This window comes from Oncorhynchus kisutch, linkage group LG27, assembly GCF_002021735.2.
Source record: "Oncorhynchus kisutch isolate 150728-3 linkage group LG27, Okis_V2, whole genome shotgun sequence".
Classification (NCBI taxonomy): Eukaryota; Metazoa; Chordata; class Actinopteri; order Salmoniformes; family Salmonidae; genus Oncorhynchus; species Oncorhynchus kisutch.
In genome coordinates, this window is record NC_034200.2 from 28895767 (window position 1) to 28912759 (window position 16993).

General features: G+C 44.0%; 1 protein-coding gene across 1 annotated transcript; it reads left to right on the forward strand.

The window, feature by feature from the left end:
• Positions 1-1604: 1604 nt before the first annotated feature.
• On the forward strand, positions 1605-5615 carry LOC109871605 (protein FAM110B-like). The gene has a single exon (XM_031807292.1). The coding sequence runs from the start codon at positions 2300-2302 to the stop codon at positions 3542-3544; it is 1245 nt and encodes a 414-aa protein (XP_031663152.1). The 5' UTR covers positions 1605-2299; the 3' UTR covers positions 3545-5615.
• Positions 5616-16993: the final 11378 nt, after the last annotated feature.

A 16993-nucleotide genomic window follows, 5' to 3' on the forward strand; every position in this document is an offset into this window, starting at 1 on the left:
AGTCATAGTCATATAATCCTCTCATGTTTACATTATAATATAGTTGATCTACAGGGTCCTTTAGCTCTAAGGTCTAGCCGTGACCATATCTATGGAGGAAATGGTACCTGGGAGAGTTTCTGTTCATTCAGACGTCCTGCTGTGGATGACCCTGCAGTGTTCCCCCTATGTATTTTCATGTAGGCGTGTTGCAGAGGCCCCCGAATCTGCATCCGGGGCTAACCAAACAAATGTATTCCATTGAAGAAAAATGTAAGTGGGGTTAATGGGCAAAGTAGCCCTCCTAATTTATAATAAGGGGAAACACTGTCCCTCCATATTAACCACTAGGGACTACAATGGTTTGGTTTATTCTCCTGGAGTGTCTTACCTTTTTAGATGATGAAATGGGTCCCCACGGTTACCCCGCGGCCACTGCTGTGTTTCGGCTGGAGCTGGGAGTCTGTCATTGCTCGATTGAATTATGTAAATATTCCTTTGCAGATTGCTGTGGGAGTCCCCAGACCCCTAATGTGATTATATTACTAAATAGAGGGAAGCAGGCTCGCCTCAGGTCTTTTTGTGTGTGACGGGTCAGGATATAAACTAGTAGTGTGTTTCTATGCTGTATGACAGGGGGGATTGGGAGTGAGGCTTTGGATCTCAATCTAGTCTGGACTATAGTCCCCTCTCACCCCATCTCGTTTGTGGCATTATTTTGATTATGAAAAAACAAGTATAATTAGTGATTCGGGTGGATAAAGTTGGAGATATTGGATTCAGGCATGTGTATATGAAACAATTATTACTGATATGAGTGTGGGTGTGGAGAAAGTCACATGTTTGCAGATTGTGATTACATTTTGTTGTAGTAACAACCCTCCTAATTTCAGTGATTGAGGGGATTCACAAATTAAAAACAGTAGCATCCAAAGGTGCCTCTGATAATTACATTTCCATAGTAGCAAATTGAGGTACCACAACCCTGTTCAATCCAGAAACAAAGGAAAACCCACAACAAAATGGTTAGATTTGCCCTGATCCATATGACCCCATCACACCCTCCGTCCAGGCAGTGCCACCACTTGAAAATGACAAAGTAAACTACAAATTGTCCCTTTAAAAGGAACTCATTAGTCTACTCGTATCTGTAGTAAGCCAGACATTAGGGTGTGTTTTTGGTTTGACTGAGGCAGTCCAGGTGTCTGCTCTGCATCGCTCCCCCAGACTCCTCTCCCTCAGTAATGTGTGACGTGTCACAGGCAGCGCTGCCTCAAGATCAAAGCAGACACACATACACATACGGTGGGGCTATAAAACTGGTTTGTCACTGCAATTTCCCTGTCATCAGCGGGCACACAAACAGCCCTCTCCCTGATGCCACTGTAATGATTTTTTATTTATGACAGCCCAAAATTCCACTTCATTATTTTTTTTCTGTGAAGTTCCCTGAGGTTCTGGTCAAGGCTGAGTGCTTCAGTCTATACTTCACTGCACTCTCTATTTCACTCTACACTCTCATTCCCTTTCTGTCTTTCTGGCCCTCTGTCTCGTGTGTGTGTGTGTGTGTGTGTGTGTGTGTGTGTGTGTGTGTGTGTGTGTGTGTGTGTGTGTGGTGAAAAAAAGCACACCACTGGTGGTAGTGTCAGCACTTTCTCGTGTGTGTGTCTGAGGGAGAGGAGGAGAGAGTGAGTTGGAATAGTCTGACTCCTCTCACTGACAGACATCTTATCCTTCATAACTCTTCTGATGTTAGAGCAAAATGTACTGTGCTTTTCTACTCAGTCTTTCTTCCTTTGACTAACACCATATTTCTCTGTGTGTGTGTGCTTGCATCTGCATGTATTCCTTTCTGTGTGTGTGTTTATATAGTGATCCCCTCAACAGACAAGTACATGCATGTCTCCCAGCTCTTCATGTTGTTATGACCTGATGTCACCTGATCTCCTAACGCAATTGGTCCGTCCTGTGTTTCAGATCTGCTGCCTCCAGTCGGGCGAACAAAGGAGGGGAGAAGAGGCTGATCCTTCCCACAATCCTTCAGTCACTGGGCCTACTGATCCGGACCACTGCTCTGCCTTCTCACTCCCCTCTCCCCCCCACCTTAAGGCAGGCAAGCTGTGGGGCAGTAGGATCAGGGCAGCAGTAAGGGCTGATTGATGCTCTGTGGGGATGAGACCTGGCTGCTGAAGGCCAGTGGAGACGGCTCCCATTCTCCGCTCGCCTGGCTTTATGTGCGTGTCTGCAGGCTGCCCTACGTGCAGCAGCAGCAGAGCCACCCCCCACGTCAGCCACGGTGGCCACCCCGAGCCATCCAGACATGCCCACCGAGACCCCGCCGTCGCTGGCAGATAGCAAACCCACCGGCCCTGGGGCGGCCTTTGTCTCCGCTGTCCCCCTGCGCATACTCAACAAGGGACCCGAGTACTTCCGGCGCCAGGTGGAGACCAACCCTAAGCGGCTGAGCGCCGTGGAGCGGTTGGAGGCGGACAAGTCCAAGTACGTGAAGAGCCAGGAGGTCATCAACGCCAAGCAGGAGCCTGTCAAGCCCCAGCTGCTGGCCAAGCCACCTGTCTGCCCTGCCGTGGCCAAGAGAGGGGCGAATGGTGGCGGTTGTGGTGGGGTGGCCCTCAAGACATTCAATAATAACTCCAAGTCGGACACGTGCGCCACCACCAGCAAACGGGAGAACCTTAACCTGGAGATCCTCAAGAACCTCCTGAACAGCTCCGGCTCGGTCTCTGAGGGCCACGCTAAGAGCGCTACTCTAAAACCTGGGGCCAGGAGCTTGGCCCCCCACCGCTCCACCCCCACACCCACCACAGACTGCACTGAGCCCACCAGCCTCCGTTCCGTCGCCAAGTCCCTCAAGGTGCCTCCGCCTGCACCTGGCCGACAGAGCCCCCACGGGGGGAACCTGAACCTCAGCCGCCGGCTGCTGGAGGAGCGGGGCGAGGGCAATCACTCACCCCTCCATGCCTCCCACAGCTCCTCCGACATCCGCAGGCTGTGCAACGGTAAGCCTCTAAGGGCGGCCCGAAGCAGCAGCAGCTCCGCACCTCCCTTACCCCCCAAGCCCAGTACCAAAGTCCTGGCCCCCCTCTGCGACAATGCCCCTCAGTCCCCTGAGAGGGAGCCTCCACCACCCTCCTCTGCCACCCCAGATGAGCAGTTGGAGCTAGAGTTGGGGAGCTCGTTGGCCCGCCGGCCCTCTCTGCACCGCTCCAAGTCGGACCTGAGCGACCGGTATGCGCGGGCAGGCGCCGACGTGGAACGCTTCTTTAACTACTGTGGGCTGGACCCTGAGGAGCTGGAGAGCGTGGGCGTGGAGAGCTTTGCCCGCGCCAACTCCGACATAATCTCCCTCAACTTCCGCAGCGCTAGCATGATCAGCTCGGACTGTGACCAATCACGGCATAGCAACGAGGACATGACGGACGAGGAGGAAGACGTGAGCGAACGCGTGCCGTACGGAATCTCGGCCGTGGAACGAAACGCCCGCGTCATCAAATGGCTGTACAGCATCAAACAGGCGCGCGAGTCGCAGAAAGTGTCTCATGTCTAAAAGAGAAGGAAGAAACAAACTATTAGATGGTCCTTGCAACAAAACAAAAAAAGACTTCCGATGGAATGAAGGTCTTTGGACACTCTGAATCTCTGAATGTCAAAGTATTGACTGGCAAGACGCCCTTGGATGGATCTTGCGGTCGCTATTGCGTTCAGTGTTAGTTGTCCTCTGAATCTGCATGGCTCCTCCCACCCACCCGTCACTGCGGCCTCCAGCTAAAGCAACAGGTTTAGGAAAATATTGCCTTTTTCAAGATGGCAGCAGTTCAGTTCCGTCTCTTCGAGCAGCACAGCTCTCTCTCATTGTTATGCTTTCTGTCTGTTTAGACCAGCACAATGATGCCAGCTCTTTTTAGATGTCTTCTTAATGTCCTTTCTTTCTGAACAACACTGAGCCTGGAAGCCATACGGGTGTGAATGCAGCGCTTCAGTGTGTAACCAGTCTTTAGTCTGATAATTCTGAGCTTTGAGTGTCTATAGAAAAAAACTTCCTTGAAAAAAGGGCTGTGAAAGCATGGTACAGTCCAAACCTGCTTCACCCCTTTGGTACCAGGGGAGTTTGTTTGGTACATTCCAGACCCTGCCCCCTTCCCGGGGAAACCCCATATTTATCCCCTTTTTCAGTGTTACTATGGTGATAGCATTCAGGCAGCATCATGAAATCATTCAGCATTATGTGGTTTTTGCTTCTGTTTAGTTTGTTGTCCATAACATTCTCATTGGCAGTTTGATTTTGTGGTACTTGCTTTTTTTAAAGATCTGTGTAAATGCTGGAAGAAAATGTATATAATTTCAAAACTGTTAGATGTTTGTCAGAGGGCGCCTGTTAAGCTAACTTACTACATTGTTCAGTCTTCTCTCTTGGCTTGACTGTGAGACTGCGTCAAACCCAGTTCATGATCAAATTTTTTACGACGTTATGATGACATACACTACCGTTCAAAAGTTTGGGGTCACTTAGAAATGTCCTGGTTTTTGAAAGAAAAGCTTCTTTTTTTTGTACATTAAAATAACATAAAATTGATCAGAAATACAGTGTAGACATGGTTAATGTTGTAAATTACTATTGTAGCTGGAAACGGCTGATTGTTAATGGAATATCTACATAGGCCCATTATCAGCAACCATCACTCCTGTGTTCCAATGGCACGTTGTGTTAGCTAATCCATATCTCAGACTGGCCAATAAAAATAAAAGATTAAGATGGACAAAAGAACACAGACACTGGACAGAGGAATTCTGCCTAGATGACCAGCATCCCGGAGTCGCCTCTTCGCTGTTGACGTTGAGACTGGTCTTTTGCAGGTACTATTTGATGAAGCTGCCAGTTGAGGACTTTTGAGGCGTCTGTTTCTCAAACTAGACACTAATGTACTTGTCCTCTTGCTCAGTTGTGCACCGGGGCCTCCCACTCTTTTTATTCTGATTAGAGCCCGTTTGTGCTGTTCTGTGAAGGGAGTAGTACACAGCATTGTACCAGATCTTCAGTTTCTTGGCAATTTCTCGCATGAAATAGCCTTAATTTCTCAGAACAAGAATAGACTGATGAGTTTCAGAAGAAAGTTCTTTGTTTCTGGCCATTTTGAGCCTGTAATCAAACCCACAAGTGCTGATGCTCCAGATACTCAACTAGTCTAAAGAAGGACCGTTTTAATGCTTCTTTAAATTAACACAACAGTTTTCAAAGGAGTTTTCTAGTGATCAATTAGCCTTTTTAAAATGATAACCTTGGATTAGCTAAGACAACGTGCCATTGGAACACAGGAGTGATGGTTGCTGATAATGGGCCTCTGTACGTCTATGTAGATATTACATTAAATAAAAAATCAGCCTTTTCCAGCTACAATAGTCATTTACAACATTAACAATGTCTACACTGTATTTCTGATCAATTTGATGTTATTTTAATGGACAAGTGACCCCAAACTTTTGAAAGGTAGTGTACATGTTCAGTATATTGGAGTCGGAATTGTTTTGGTACTCAGTACTTCAAAATGAAGGCAATGAATTGTGTTCACTTTCATTTATTTTGCATTATTTCAATAAATGGCTTGTTTTGCCGTCTACTTCGGAAAGTTTTGAGTATTATTTCATAAAAATGTGTATGTGGACACCCATTCAAATGAGTGGATTCGGCATTTTCAGCCACACCCGTTGCTGACAGGTGTATAAAATCGAGCACACAGACATGTGATCTCCATACACAAACATTGGCAGTAGAATGGCCTTACTGAAGAGCTCAGTGACTTTAAACATGACACTGTCATAGAATGCCACCTTTCCAAGTCAGTTCGTCAAATGTCTAGAGCTGCCCCAGTCAACTGTAAGTGCTGTTATTGTGAAGTGGAAACACCTAGGCACAACAATGGCTCAGCCGTGAAGTGGTAGGCCACACAAGCTCACAGAATGGAATTGCCGAGTGCTGAAGCGCATGAGCGTAAAATCATCTGTCCTCTGTTTCAACACTCACTACTGAGTTCCAAACTGTCTCTGGAAGCAACATCAGCACAAGAACTGTTCGTTGGGACCTTCATGAAATGGGTTTCCATGGCCGGGCAGCCGCACACATGCCTAAGATCACCTTGCAGTGGAAATGCGTTCTCTGGAGTGATTAATCACGTTTTACCATCTGGCAGTCCGACGGACAAATCTGGGTTTGGCGGATGCCAGGAGAACGCTACCTGCCGCAATGCATAGTGCCAACTGTAAAGTTTGGTGGAGGAGGAATACTGGTCTGGGGATGTTTTTCATGGTTCAGGCTAGACCTCTTAGTACCAATGAAGGGAAATCTTAACACTACAGCATACCATGACATTCTGTGCTTCCAACTTTGTGGCAGCAGTTTGGGAAAGGCCCTTTCCTATTTCAGCATGACAGTGCTCCCGTGCACAAAGTGAGGTCCATACAGAAATGGTTTGTCGAGAAATTTGACTGGCCTGCACAGACAGAGCCCTGACCTCAACCCCATCTAACGCCGACTGCGAGCCAGACCTAATCGCCCAACGTCAGTGCCTGACCTCACTAATGCTTTTGTGGCTGAATGGAAGTATGTTCCTACATGTAGTGGAAAGCCTTCCCAGAAGAGTGGAGGCTGTTATAGCAGCAGATCTGGGCCAACTCCGTATTAAGGCCCATGACTTTTGGTCTTGTAGTTTATTTGATGATAAAACGGTGCGTTTTGTTCATTTTCTGTACTACATTATGTATGGTTACTGCAGGGCATTGCATTTAAGGGTTACCATTACGTCATCCATCTAACTGCTCTACAGTGCATCAATTTGACTTGCATATGCACCTAATATTTTGCTGTGCGACTTGTAATTTTTATTTAGGAACACAGTGCACCTAGAAAAATGAAGGATTCTAGCTTTATTACCTCAATTATTTTGCATTATGCTCCTAAATGTATTTTTGTGCGCCTACACTTTTCAAAGTAGATGCACACGTGCTCCTTGCAAAAATGGGTCCGTGTACAGCACTGACCATGTGAGTGGAGTCTGTTCAGAGGATACCAATATCACCTTCCTTGGGCGGTCCTGGAAAGCGAAAACCTGTCGAGTCATTTTCCATGCTTCTGTGTATCGCTTCACTGGCTGTACAAGGAACCTGAGCTAGTGTGTAAAACTGTATGGCACTTGCAACGCCAGGATTGTAGGTTTGATTCCCGGGGCTATCCATACATAAAAATGTATGCAGTGCACGCATGACTGTATGTCGCTTTGGAATAAAGCGTCTGCTCAATGGCAAATTACCATCTCCACTCTCCATGTTCCAGGTTTACCAGGCTGTGGGAAATGTTACAAGAGTGATATGTCTGCAGTTTCTTTACATAATTGTCTGTCTCCGGCTCAGAGAAGAAGTGACCTAATCAGTGGCGACCCATCATTCAGGGCCGCAAACAAATATGGTATAGTTTTTGCTTTCTTGAGTAAAGCAGCTCCAAAATGCAGGTGTTTCAGCCTAGCTCAGTGATTTCTGTGGTGGTGGTGCTGCCAGCGGAAAATACGGAGCGTAGGGGTTGGTAATGTTCTCTAGTTGCACTGTGATTGGCTCAGTATTTTTCCACTCATGGGGACAGTAAGTCACTGCCAAATCTAAGGCAGCGCCCAAGGGGCTTAGAGTTACATTGGAAGTGCCCATACAAGAAGGCTCAAGATCATTGGCCACAGATAAAATGATGTCAAATCCCATTATATCTAATGTAGCTTTGATTGGACTGATCATCTAAACATCATAGTTTCAAAATCTTAGCATGCAGTCATTATCATGAATCAAGTCGACAATCTACTGGCAAATCCCTTTTAATCCTTGTCATATGAAGAGAAATTATAGATAATATATCGGTGCTCATCAGCCATTGGACATAAACATTACACAACAAGTTTTTGAAATAGCATATTCAACATTGAGTGGTTTGGAAGGAATCAGTGGCTCACTGCAAGCATTGCAAAGCAATCACTAGCCGACTTCAGTGGAGTGACTGTGTGGTCCTAAGTCTGGGTTTAAGGGCCTCCTTTCCAAATTTAAAATGATAAACATTCAACATTGGCCATGCTGTCAATCCAGCATGATTTCTGCAGTGCTCAAAACGACTCTAAATTCAGATCTGGGAAATCTGACTTCGGTGAGTTGAAGACAACTGAGAACTTGGGGAAAAAAATAGCTCTGACTGGGAAAATACGTTTTGAACAGTCATCCAACTCAGAATTGGGCGTCTTTCTAGAGCCACGACCTGAAGATCACTGATGTCATCATGATTCGACATAGTTTTTTTCAGTTGTCTTGAAAGCACCATACATCCAGACAATGCCATTCTTTGTTGACAAAGTTTGATGACAAAATTTGCCCACAAATGACTGCTGCGCCACCTTCCTGTTCAAGTGAGCACCGCACAACAAGGTGAGTCCAAAAATCTCTTGTATGCTGCTGCATAAATTATGTAATATGCCAGGGAGATATGTATACTGTAGTTAAGAAAGTAATACTAAGTGTATGTTGTGTAGTAAGGTGTTAGTAGCCCATGTGCCTCACCCTAATAATTTAGTCTATTTTCCCCTCTTAATTTTGCCTACTGTTCTGACTTGGTGGTGCACATGTAGCCTATAACCTGTTTTAGAGAAATGTAATCATCGAATATTGTAAGAACTTTCATTGTCTGCTTATATGCTCAATTTATTTATCACACGGTTCTGACTTGGTGTACAGGGAGAACACTAAGAACGGCCCATGTTCTGAATTCTGTCGCTATACATTTAAAAAGTGCTGAGCAAATAGTTATATTGACTACGTCCGTCCTAGCTTAGTTTTAATTGAAATTATGGATTGCCTCTTATCCGCTTGTCATCCCCTTATGCCATAGTTTGTACATCTCAATCGTCAGTAGAACCACATTTGTTTAAGCAAGTCAGCCATATCAGCTATGTTTTTTATAAAAGGCAGTAAATGAGACAATTAATTGTTTTGCTGCCAGACAAGGCTCTGCGGATAGCCAGGGGTAGCAGTGATGGAACAGCTTTATGTAGGCCCTAACATTTTGTTGGCACCGTTTGTCACCGTTATAGTGCAATTAATGTATTGTTTAGTGTCGTGTTGTGTTGTGGCTTTGCTGGCATGCATCCCACATTATTTTGTTTTTGTTTGCCCCACCAAGATTTACATGCTAAAATCGCCACTGGACCTAATCCAAAACCAATGTGATAAGGCTAAGATTCACTCATCTATCAAGCACAGTTTACTAACCCACGTTAGGCTACACTGTGAAACATTACTGATGGAAGCACCCCACTCATTGAATGAAAGATAACATGCTCACCCTCAGATTATTTCTCAAATGTAATTGGTCCAGTCACCACACCCTAAGGTTTTTCATAAAGGGCACATCAATTGACCTCACATACCCATACTATACTGTAAAACTACAACTGCTAGAGGGACAATGACCACGTTTACATGCACACCAATATCCGGTTATTATTCGGAATACTCAAGTATTCTGTTTTTGAGTTGATGCATATAAACATAATTTCCTGTTTAAAATAACCTGAATAAGTTTGTATCCCGGTTTTGAGAAGTCTGAATAAGATGCCTGGGATATGCTGATATTAGATGAGATACTGTGGCATGTAAACATATTATCCCATTTACTGTTGTTTTTGCAGTTGCGAAGGCTGTTTCAAACAGTATCACTTTTGAAGGTCAGATGGAAACAGTTATAGTTGGAATACTGACTGAAGACTGGACATTGATTGTAGGCCTCACATAGCCTATTATAATATTAATTCCTGCAGAATTAAGTGTTGTAAAATTATAGACCAAATGTTAATTTTGTCTCGGGAACAGGCGTGGAGAAATGAGATTAATTTCTTTCATCTTTAAAAAAATGTGAACATGCGCTTAGGGACCGTGTTGTGTATCCTAAACATGCAATTTTTTTCAGCAACATAAAAGCTGAAAGTATTTCACATTTAACCACAAAATATAAAATATGCATTCAAGAGTGAGATACTATCAGAAACATGTTGGATCGTTTTCACAGATTTTCATTTCCTTAAAACCGGTCAACAAACTGATATTGTTTGGAGATGTTGCACTGAAGATCTCCCTGGTCCCTAACTGTCTTTTGCTCCAGGAGAGAAGCAGAAATGAAAGAGAGAACTTTACCGATGTTAACTAGGTTGTTGATAATGCATTCATTTAGCGATTTATGACATCCTTCTAGTGAGCAAGGCTTTATTTAGTATTCTAGAGCATTGTTCGCCAATTGGCGGGCCACGGAACAAATTTGGTCCACTGGTGATTTTATTTGGCTCCCCAAGTTTTCAGAGAAAAAAATGTATATTATTGGACATAAAAGACAAATCAGCTCCCACAGATCCTTTATTTGGAAATCTGTTCCAAAGTTTTCCCACACATAATAGAGAGATATGTGATCGTATAAAGCAAGGTTTGAAATGATTATGTTTTAGTCAAATATTATATATGTTTATGCTTCCTGCAGTCAATTTGCAGTCTACAAATTATTTGTAATTATGTTCTGGCCCCATGACCATCCGCTCAAGAAAAAATTGTCCCGTGACTGAATCTAGTTGATGATCCCTGTTGTAGAGCATCAAGTAATGACAGCAGATAAACTGCATGTACTGTATCTAATTATAGACAAGTTGACTAACAAATAGCCTACATAATTTCAGAAATTATAAGCAGAAAAATAAAGGCCTAACTTTTTTCCCCCGAACCCAAGGTCAAAAAGATTGTACTGCTGTCCCTGGGCTAATTAGGAATATGTTTATTCATGGGTACAGGGATACTTGTGAGCGGGATATCAAAGGTGCATTTAAACAGTTTATCCTGAAATAGACCTTAAAGCTGCAATATGTAACTTTTTGGGAGACCTGACCAAATTCACATAAATGTGAGTTATAGATCTGTCATTCTCATTGACAAAGTCTAAAAAGCAGAAGATTTGTTCTATGTGCGCAATTTCTATGATTCCCATTTTTAAGTTTCGCTTTTGTAAACCAGTTTAAAACAGCTGAAAATACAATATTTTGGATAAAGATATTCCACAGCGGTTTAGATGGTACAATCATTCTCTACACTGCTTGCTTGTTTTGCCACATAAACTGAAATTAGGCAAACTATTTGCATTTTAGCAACCAGGAAATGGCAGAGATTTCTGCATATTGCACCTTTAACAGGAATAAGAGCTATTATCCGGAATACTCTGCGGATGTAAACGGATGTAAACGTAGTCAATGTGGTTATAGCTTCTACAGTATTCTCGGGAGAGACATTCCCGGTATTCATCTACTCACAACTGGTTGATTTAAGAACAGCATGACCTCACCATGACCTCAGCCTCACCCTGGAGTCTCAAATGGTAGCTTCTGTTTCCTGGTGTGCTGCCAAGAGAGTAAATATGAGTGTTTGACAGCCCTCTTAGCTTGCCTGCCTCGAGAATTAACTATAGCCTACGTTCAGCTAAAGTAGGGCCTTTTTCAATGTCATAGGATCAAACAACAACATCACAGACTCAAAACAAACAGCTTCTGTTTGGTTAGTTGGACATTAAAATGAAGTGAAACGACACCTGAAGAGGCTGTAGCTCTAATAATCACAGAAAGTTGATTATAATATACTGAACAAAACTATAAACGCAACATGTAAAGTGTCGGTCGCATGTTTCATGAGCTGAAATAAAAGATCCCAGAAATGTTCCATATGCACAAAAAGCTTATTTCTCAAAAATGTGCACCAATTTGTTTACATCCCTGTTACTGAGCATTTATCCTTCGTCAAGTAATCCATTCATCTGACAGGTGTGGTATATCCAGAAACTCATTCAACAGCATGATCGTTACTCATGGCTCCCGAGTGGCACAGCGGTCGAAGTTACTGCATCTCAGTGCAAGAGGCGTCACTACAGTCCCTGGGTCGAATCCAGGCTGTATCACATCCGGACGTGATTGGGAGTCCCATAGGGTGGCACACAATTGGCCCAGCTTCGTCCGGGTTTAGCCGGAGTAGGCTGTCATTGTATATAAGAATTTGTTCTTAACGGTCTTGCATAGTTAACTACATTTTTATTTTATATTACACAGGTGCACCTTGTGCTGGGGACAATAAAAGGCCACTCTAAAATGTGAAGTTATGTTATACAACACAATGCCACAGATATCTCAAGTTTTAAAGGAGTGTGCAACTGGCATTCTGACTGCAGGAATGTCCACCAGAGCTGTTGCCAGAGAATTGAAAGTACATTTCTCTACCATAAGCCGCCTCCGTCATTTTCGAGAATTTGCCTGTATGTCCAACCGGCATCACAACCGCAGACCATGTGTAACCACGCCAGCCCAGGACCTCCACATCCGGCTTCTTCACTGTGGGATCGTCTGACCAGCCCACCGGACATCTGATGAAACTGTGGGTTTTCACAACTGCAGATTTTCTGCACAAACTGTCAGAAACCGTCTCAGGGAAGCTCATCTCGGTTTTTCTAATGACTGCCTTGCCTGGTTCACCAATTACTTTGCAGACAGAGTTCAGTGTGTCAAATCAGAGGGCACGTTGTCCGGTCCTCTGGCAGTCTCTATGGGGGTGCCACAGGGTTCAATTCTCAGGCCGACTCTTTTCTCTGTATATATCAATGATGTTGCTCTTGCTGCAGGCGATTCCCTGATCCACCTCTACGCAGACGACACCATTCTGTATACTTCTGGCCCTTCCTTGGACACTGTGCTATCTAACCTCCAAACGAGCTTCAATGCCATACAACACTCCTTCCGTGGCAACTGCAACTGCTCTTAAACGCTAGTAAAACCAAATGCATGCTTTTCAACCGTTCGCTGCCTGCACCTGCACGCCCGACTAGCATCACCACCCTGGATGGTTCCAACCTAGAATATGTGGACATCTATAAGTACCTAGGTGTCTGGCTAGACTGTAAACACTCCTTCCAGACTCATATCAAACATCTCCAATCTAAAATCAAATCTAGAGTCGGCTTTCTATTTCACAACAAAGTCTCCTTCACTCACGCCGCCAAACTTACCCTAGTAAAACTGACTATCCTACCGATCCTCGACTTCGGCGATGTCATCTACAAAATAGCTTCCAATACTCTACTCAGCAAACTGGTTGCAGTTTATCACAGTGCCATCTGTTTTGTTACTAAAGCACCTTATACCACCCACCACTGCGACCGGTATGCTCTAGTCGGCTGGACCTCGCTACATATTCGTCGCCAGACCCACTGGCTCCAGGTCATCTACAAGTCCATGCTAGGTAAAGCTCCGCCTTATCTCAGTTCACTGGTCACGATGGCAACACCCACCCGTAGCGCCCGCTCCAGCAGGTGTATCTCACTGATCATCCCTAAAGCCAACACCTCATTTGGCCACCTTTCCTTCCAGTTCTCTGCTGCCTGTGACTGGAATGAATTGCAAAAATCGCTGAAGTTGGAGACTTATCTCCTTCACCAACTTTAAACATCTGCTATCCTGAGCAGCTAACCGATCGCTGCAGCTGTACATAGTCCATCGGTAAATAGCCCACCCAATTTACCTACCTCATCCCCATACTGTTTTTATTTATTTACTTTTCTGCTCTTTTGCACACCAGTATCTCTACCTGCACATGACCATCTGATCATTTATCATTCCAGTTTAATCTGCAAAATTGTAATTATTCGCCTACCTCCTCATGCCTTTTGCACACAATGTATATAGACTCTTTTTTTTCTACTGTGTTATTGACTTGTTTATTGTTTACTCCATGTGTAACTCTGTGTTGTTGTCTGTTCACACTGCTATACTTTATCTTGGCCAGGTCGCAGTTGTAAATGAGAACTTGTTCTCAACTAGCCTACCTGGTTAAATAAAGGTGAAGAAAAAAAATCTGCATGCTTATTGTCCTCACCAGGGTCTTGACCTGACTTCAGTTTAACATCGTAACCAACTTCAGTAGGCAAATGCTCAACTTCGATGGCCACCTGGAGAAGTCTGCTCTTCACAGATGAATCTCGGTTTCAACTGTATTGGGCAGATGGCAACTGTATCATTGTGTGGGTGAGCGGTTTGCTAATATCAACGTTGTGAACAGAGTGCCCCATGGTGGGGTTATGGTATGGGCAGGCATAATCTACAAACAACGAACACAATTGCATTTTATCGATGGCAATTTGAATGTGTAACCGATGCGAAATGGCTAGCTAGTTAGCGGTGGTGCACGCTAATAGCGTTTCAATCGATGATGTCACTTGCTCCGAGACCTTGAGGTAGTGGTTCCCCTTGCTCTGCAAGGGCCGTGGAGTGATGGGTAACGATGTTACGTGGGTGTCAGTTATTGATGTGTGCAGAGGGTCCCTAGTTCGAGCCCGGGTATGGGCGAGGGGACGGACTAAAGTTATACTGTTACAAATGCATAGAGATACCGTGACGAGATCCCGAGGCCCATTGTTGTACCATTCATCTACTGCCATCACCTCATGTTTCAGCGTGATATTGTTGCAAGGATCTGAAAATGTCCCAGTTCTTCCATGGCCTGCATACTCACCAGACATGTCACCCATTGAGCATGTTTGGGATGCTCTGGATCGATGTGTACGACAGCATGTTCCAGTTCCTGCCTATATCCATCAACTTCGCACAGCCATTCAGGAGGAGTGGGACAACATTCCACAGACTACAATCAACAGCCTAATCAACTCTATGCAAAGGAGATGTGTCGCGCTGCATGATGCAAATGGTGGTCCCACCAGATACTGACTGGTTTTCTGATCCACACCCCTAATCTTGTTTTTTTAAAGGTATCTGTGACCAACAGATGCATATCTGTATTCCCAGTTGTGAAATCCATAGACTAGGGCCTCATTAATGTATTTCAATTGACTGATTTCCTTATATGTAACTGTAACTCAGTCAAATCCTTGAAATTGTTGCATATTGTTTTTTTTATTTTAAATTTTGTTTAAAATCCCACTCTCTGTGCTGAGGTCCCGCACTAGTATCTCTGGCAGGCTATTGGATTCGTCAGCTTCTTTCCTCCCACACCTGCACACACAGTAGAAAGACAGACGCTGCTTTTTAAGCCTTCTGAGACATTCTACTCAACTGCAGCAGCTTAGCCTAAGTCCATCCGCTGTGCGAAATAGAGAGGAGAAGTTTAGCTCTGAGTAAACAGCTGACAGGCTCCTTATCTCCTTAACTCAGAAACGTGCTGTCACCACCACCATCATGGAGTCTCCTCCACTGAGCTCCATGGAGTTGTGTTTTAAGTGGTGGGAATAATAAATCTTTCAGTGAGGAGCCGCTTAACTGGAGGGGAAAAGAGCCTAGAAGGCCACTCTACTGTACTCCCCAAAAGTAACTGTCCAGTGAAAATCTCACTTTTAAAAGTTCACATTCTGTTAACTCATACCCAAATAATTTTGTTGATTCATCCTATGCTCGTATTTGTGGCCAAAGCATAAATCAGAGAAAAACACATAAAAAATACCTCAAATTTCAAAAATGCTTGCAATTTCCTCAGAGGATGATGTCATCTTCCTGAGGAGAATGAGCTGGCCAATCAGCAGTCTACTCGCATTAATATTTTTTTAAATTATTATTATTATTTTGTTGTTGTATTTTAGCCCTTTTTCTTCCCAATTTTGTGGTATCCAATTGTTTAGTAGCTACTGTCTTGTCTCATCGCTACAACTCCCGTACGGGCTCGGGAGAGACTAAGGTTGAAAGTCATGCGTCCTCCGATACACAACACAACCAAGCCACGCTGCTTCTTAACACAGCACCATCCAACCTGGAAGCCAGCCGCAACACCTTAGCCAAATACATTTAAACTCAGTTTTTCACAATGCCTGACATTTAATCCTAGTAAAAATTCCCTGTCTTAGGTCAGTTAGGATCACCACTTTATTTTAAGAATGTGAAATGTCAGAATAATAGTAGAAATAATTGTTTATTTCAGCTTTTATTTCTTTCATCACATTCCCAGTGGGTCAGACGTTTACTTACACTCAATTAGTATTTGGTAGCATTGCCTTTAAATTGTTTAAGTTGGGTCAAATGTTCTGGGTAGCCTTCCACAAGCTTCCTACAATAAGTTGGGTGAATTTCGGCCCATTTTTCCTGACAGAGCTGGTGTAACTGAGTTGGGTTTGTAGGCCTCCTTGCCGCACAGGCTTTTTCAGTTCTGCCCACAAATGTTCTATAGGTTTGAGGTCAGGGCTTTGTGATGGACACTCCAATACCTTGACTTTGTTGTCCTTAAGCCATTTTGCCACAACTTTGGAAGTATGCTTGGAAGACCCATTTGCAACCAAGCTTTAACTTCATGACTGATGTCTTGAGATGTTGCTTCAATATATCCACATCATTTTCCCACCTCATGATGCCATCTATTTTGTGAAGCGCAACAGTCCCTCCTGCAACAAAGCATCCCCACAATATAATGCTGCCAACCCCGTGCTTCATGGTTGGGATGGTATTCTTCGGCTTGCAAGCATCCCCCTTTTTCCTCCAAACACAACAATGTTTATTATGGACAAACAGTTATATTTTTGTTTAATCAGACCAGAGGACATTTCTCCAAAAAGTATGATCTTTGTCCCCATGTGCAGTTGCAAACCGTAGTCTGGCTTTTTTATGCCGGTTTTGGAGCAGTGGCTTCTTCCTTACTGAGAGGCCTTTCAGGTTATGTTGATATAGGACTCGTTTTACTGTGGATATAGATACTTTTGTATCTGTTTCCTCCAGCATCTTCACAAAGTCCTTTGCTGTTGATCTGGGATTGATTTGCACTTTTCACACCAAAGTACATTCATCTCTAGGACACAGAACACGTCTCCTTCCTGAGCGGTATGACGGCTCCGTAGTCCCATGGTGTTCATACTTGCGTACTATTGTTTGTACAGATGAACGTGGTACCTTCAGGTGTTTGGAAATTGCTC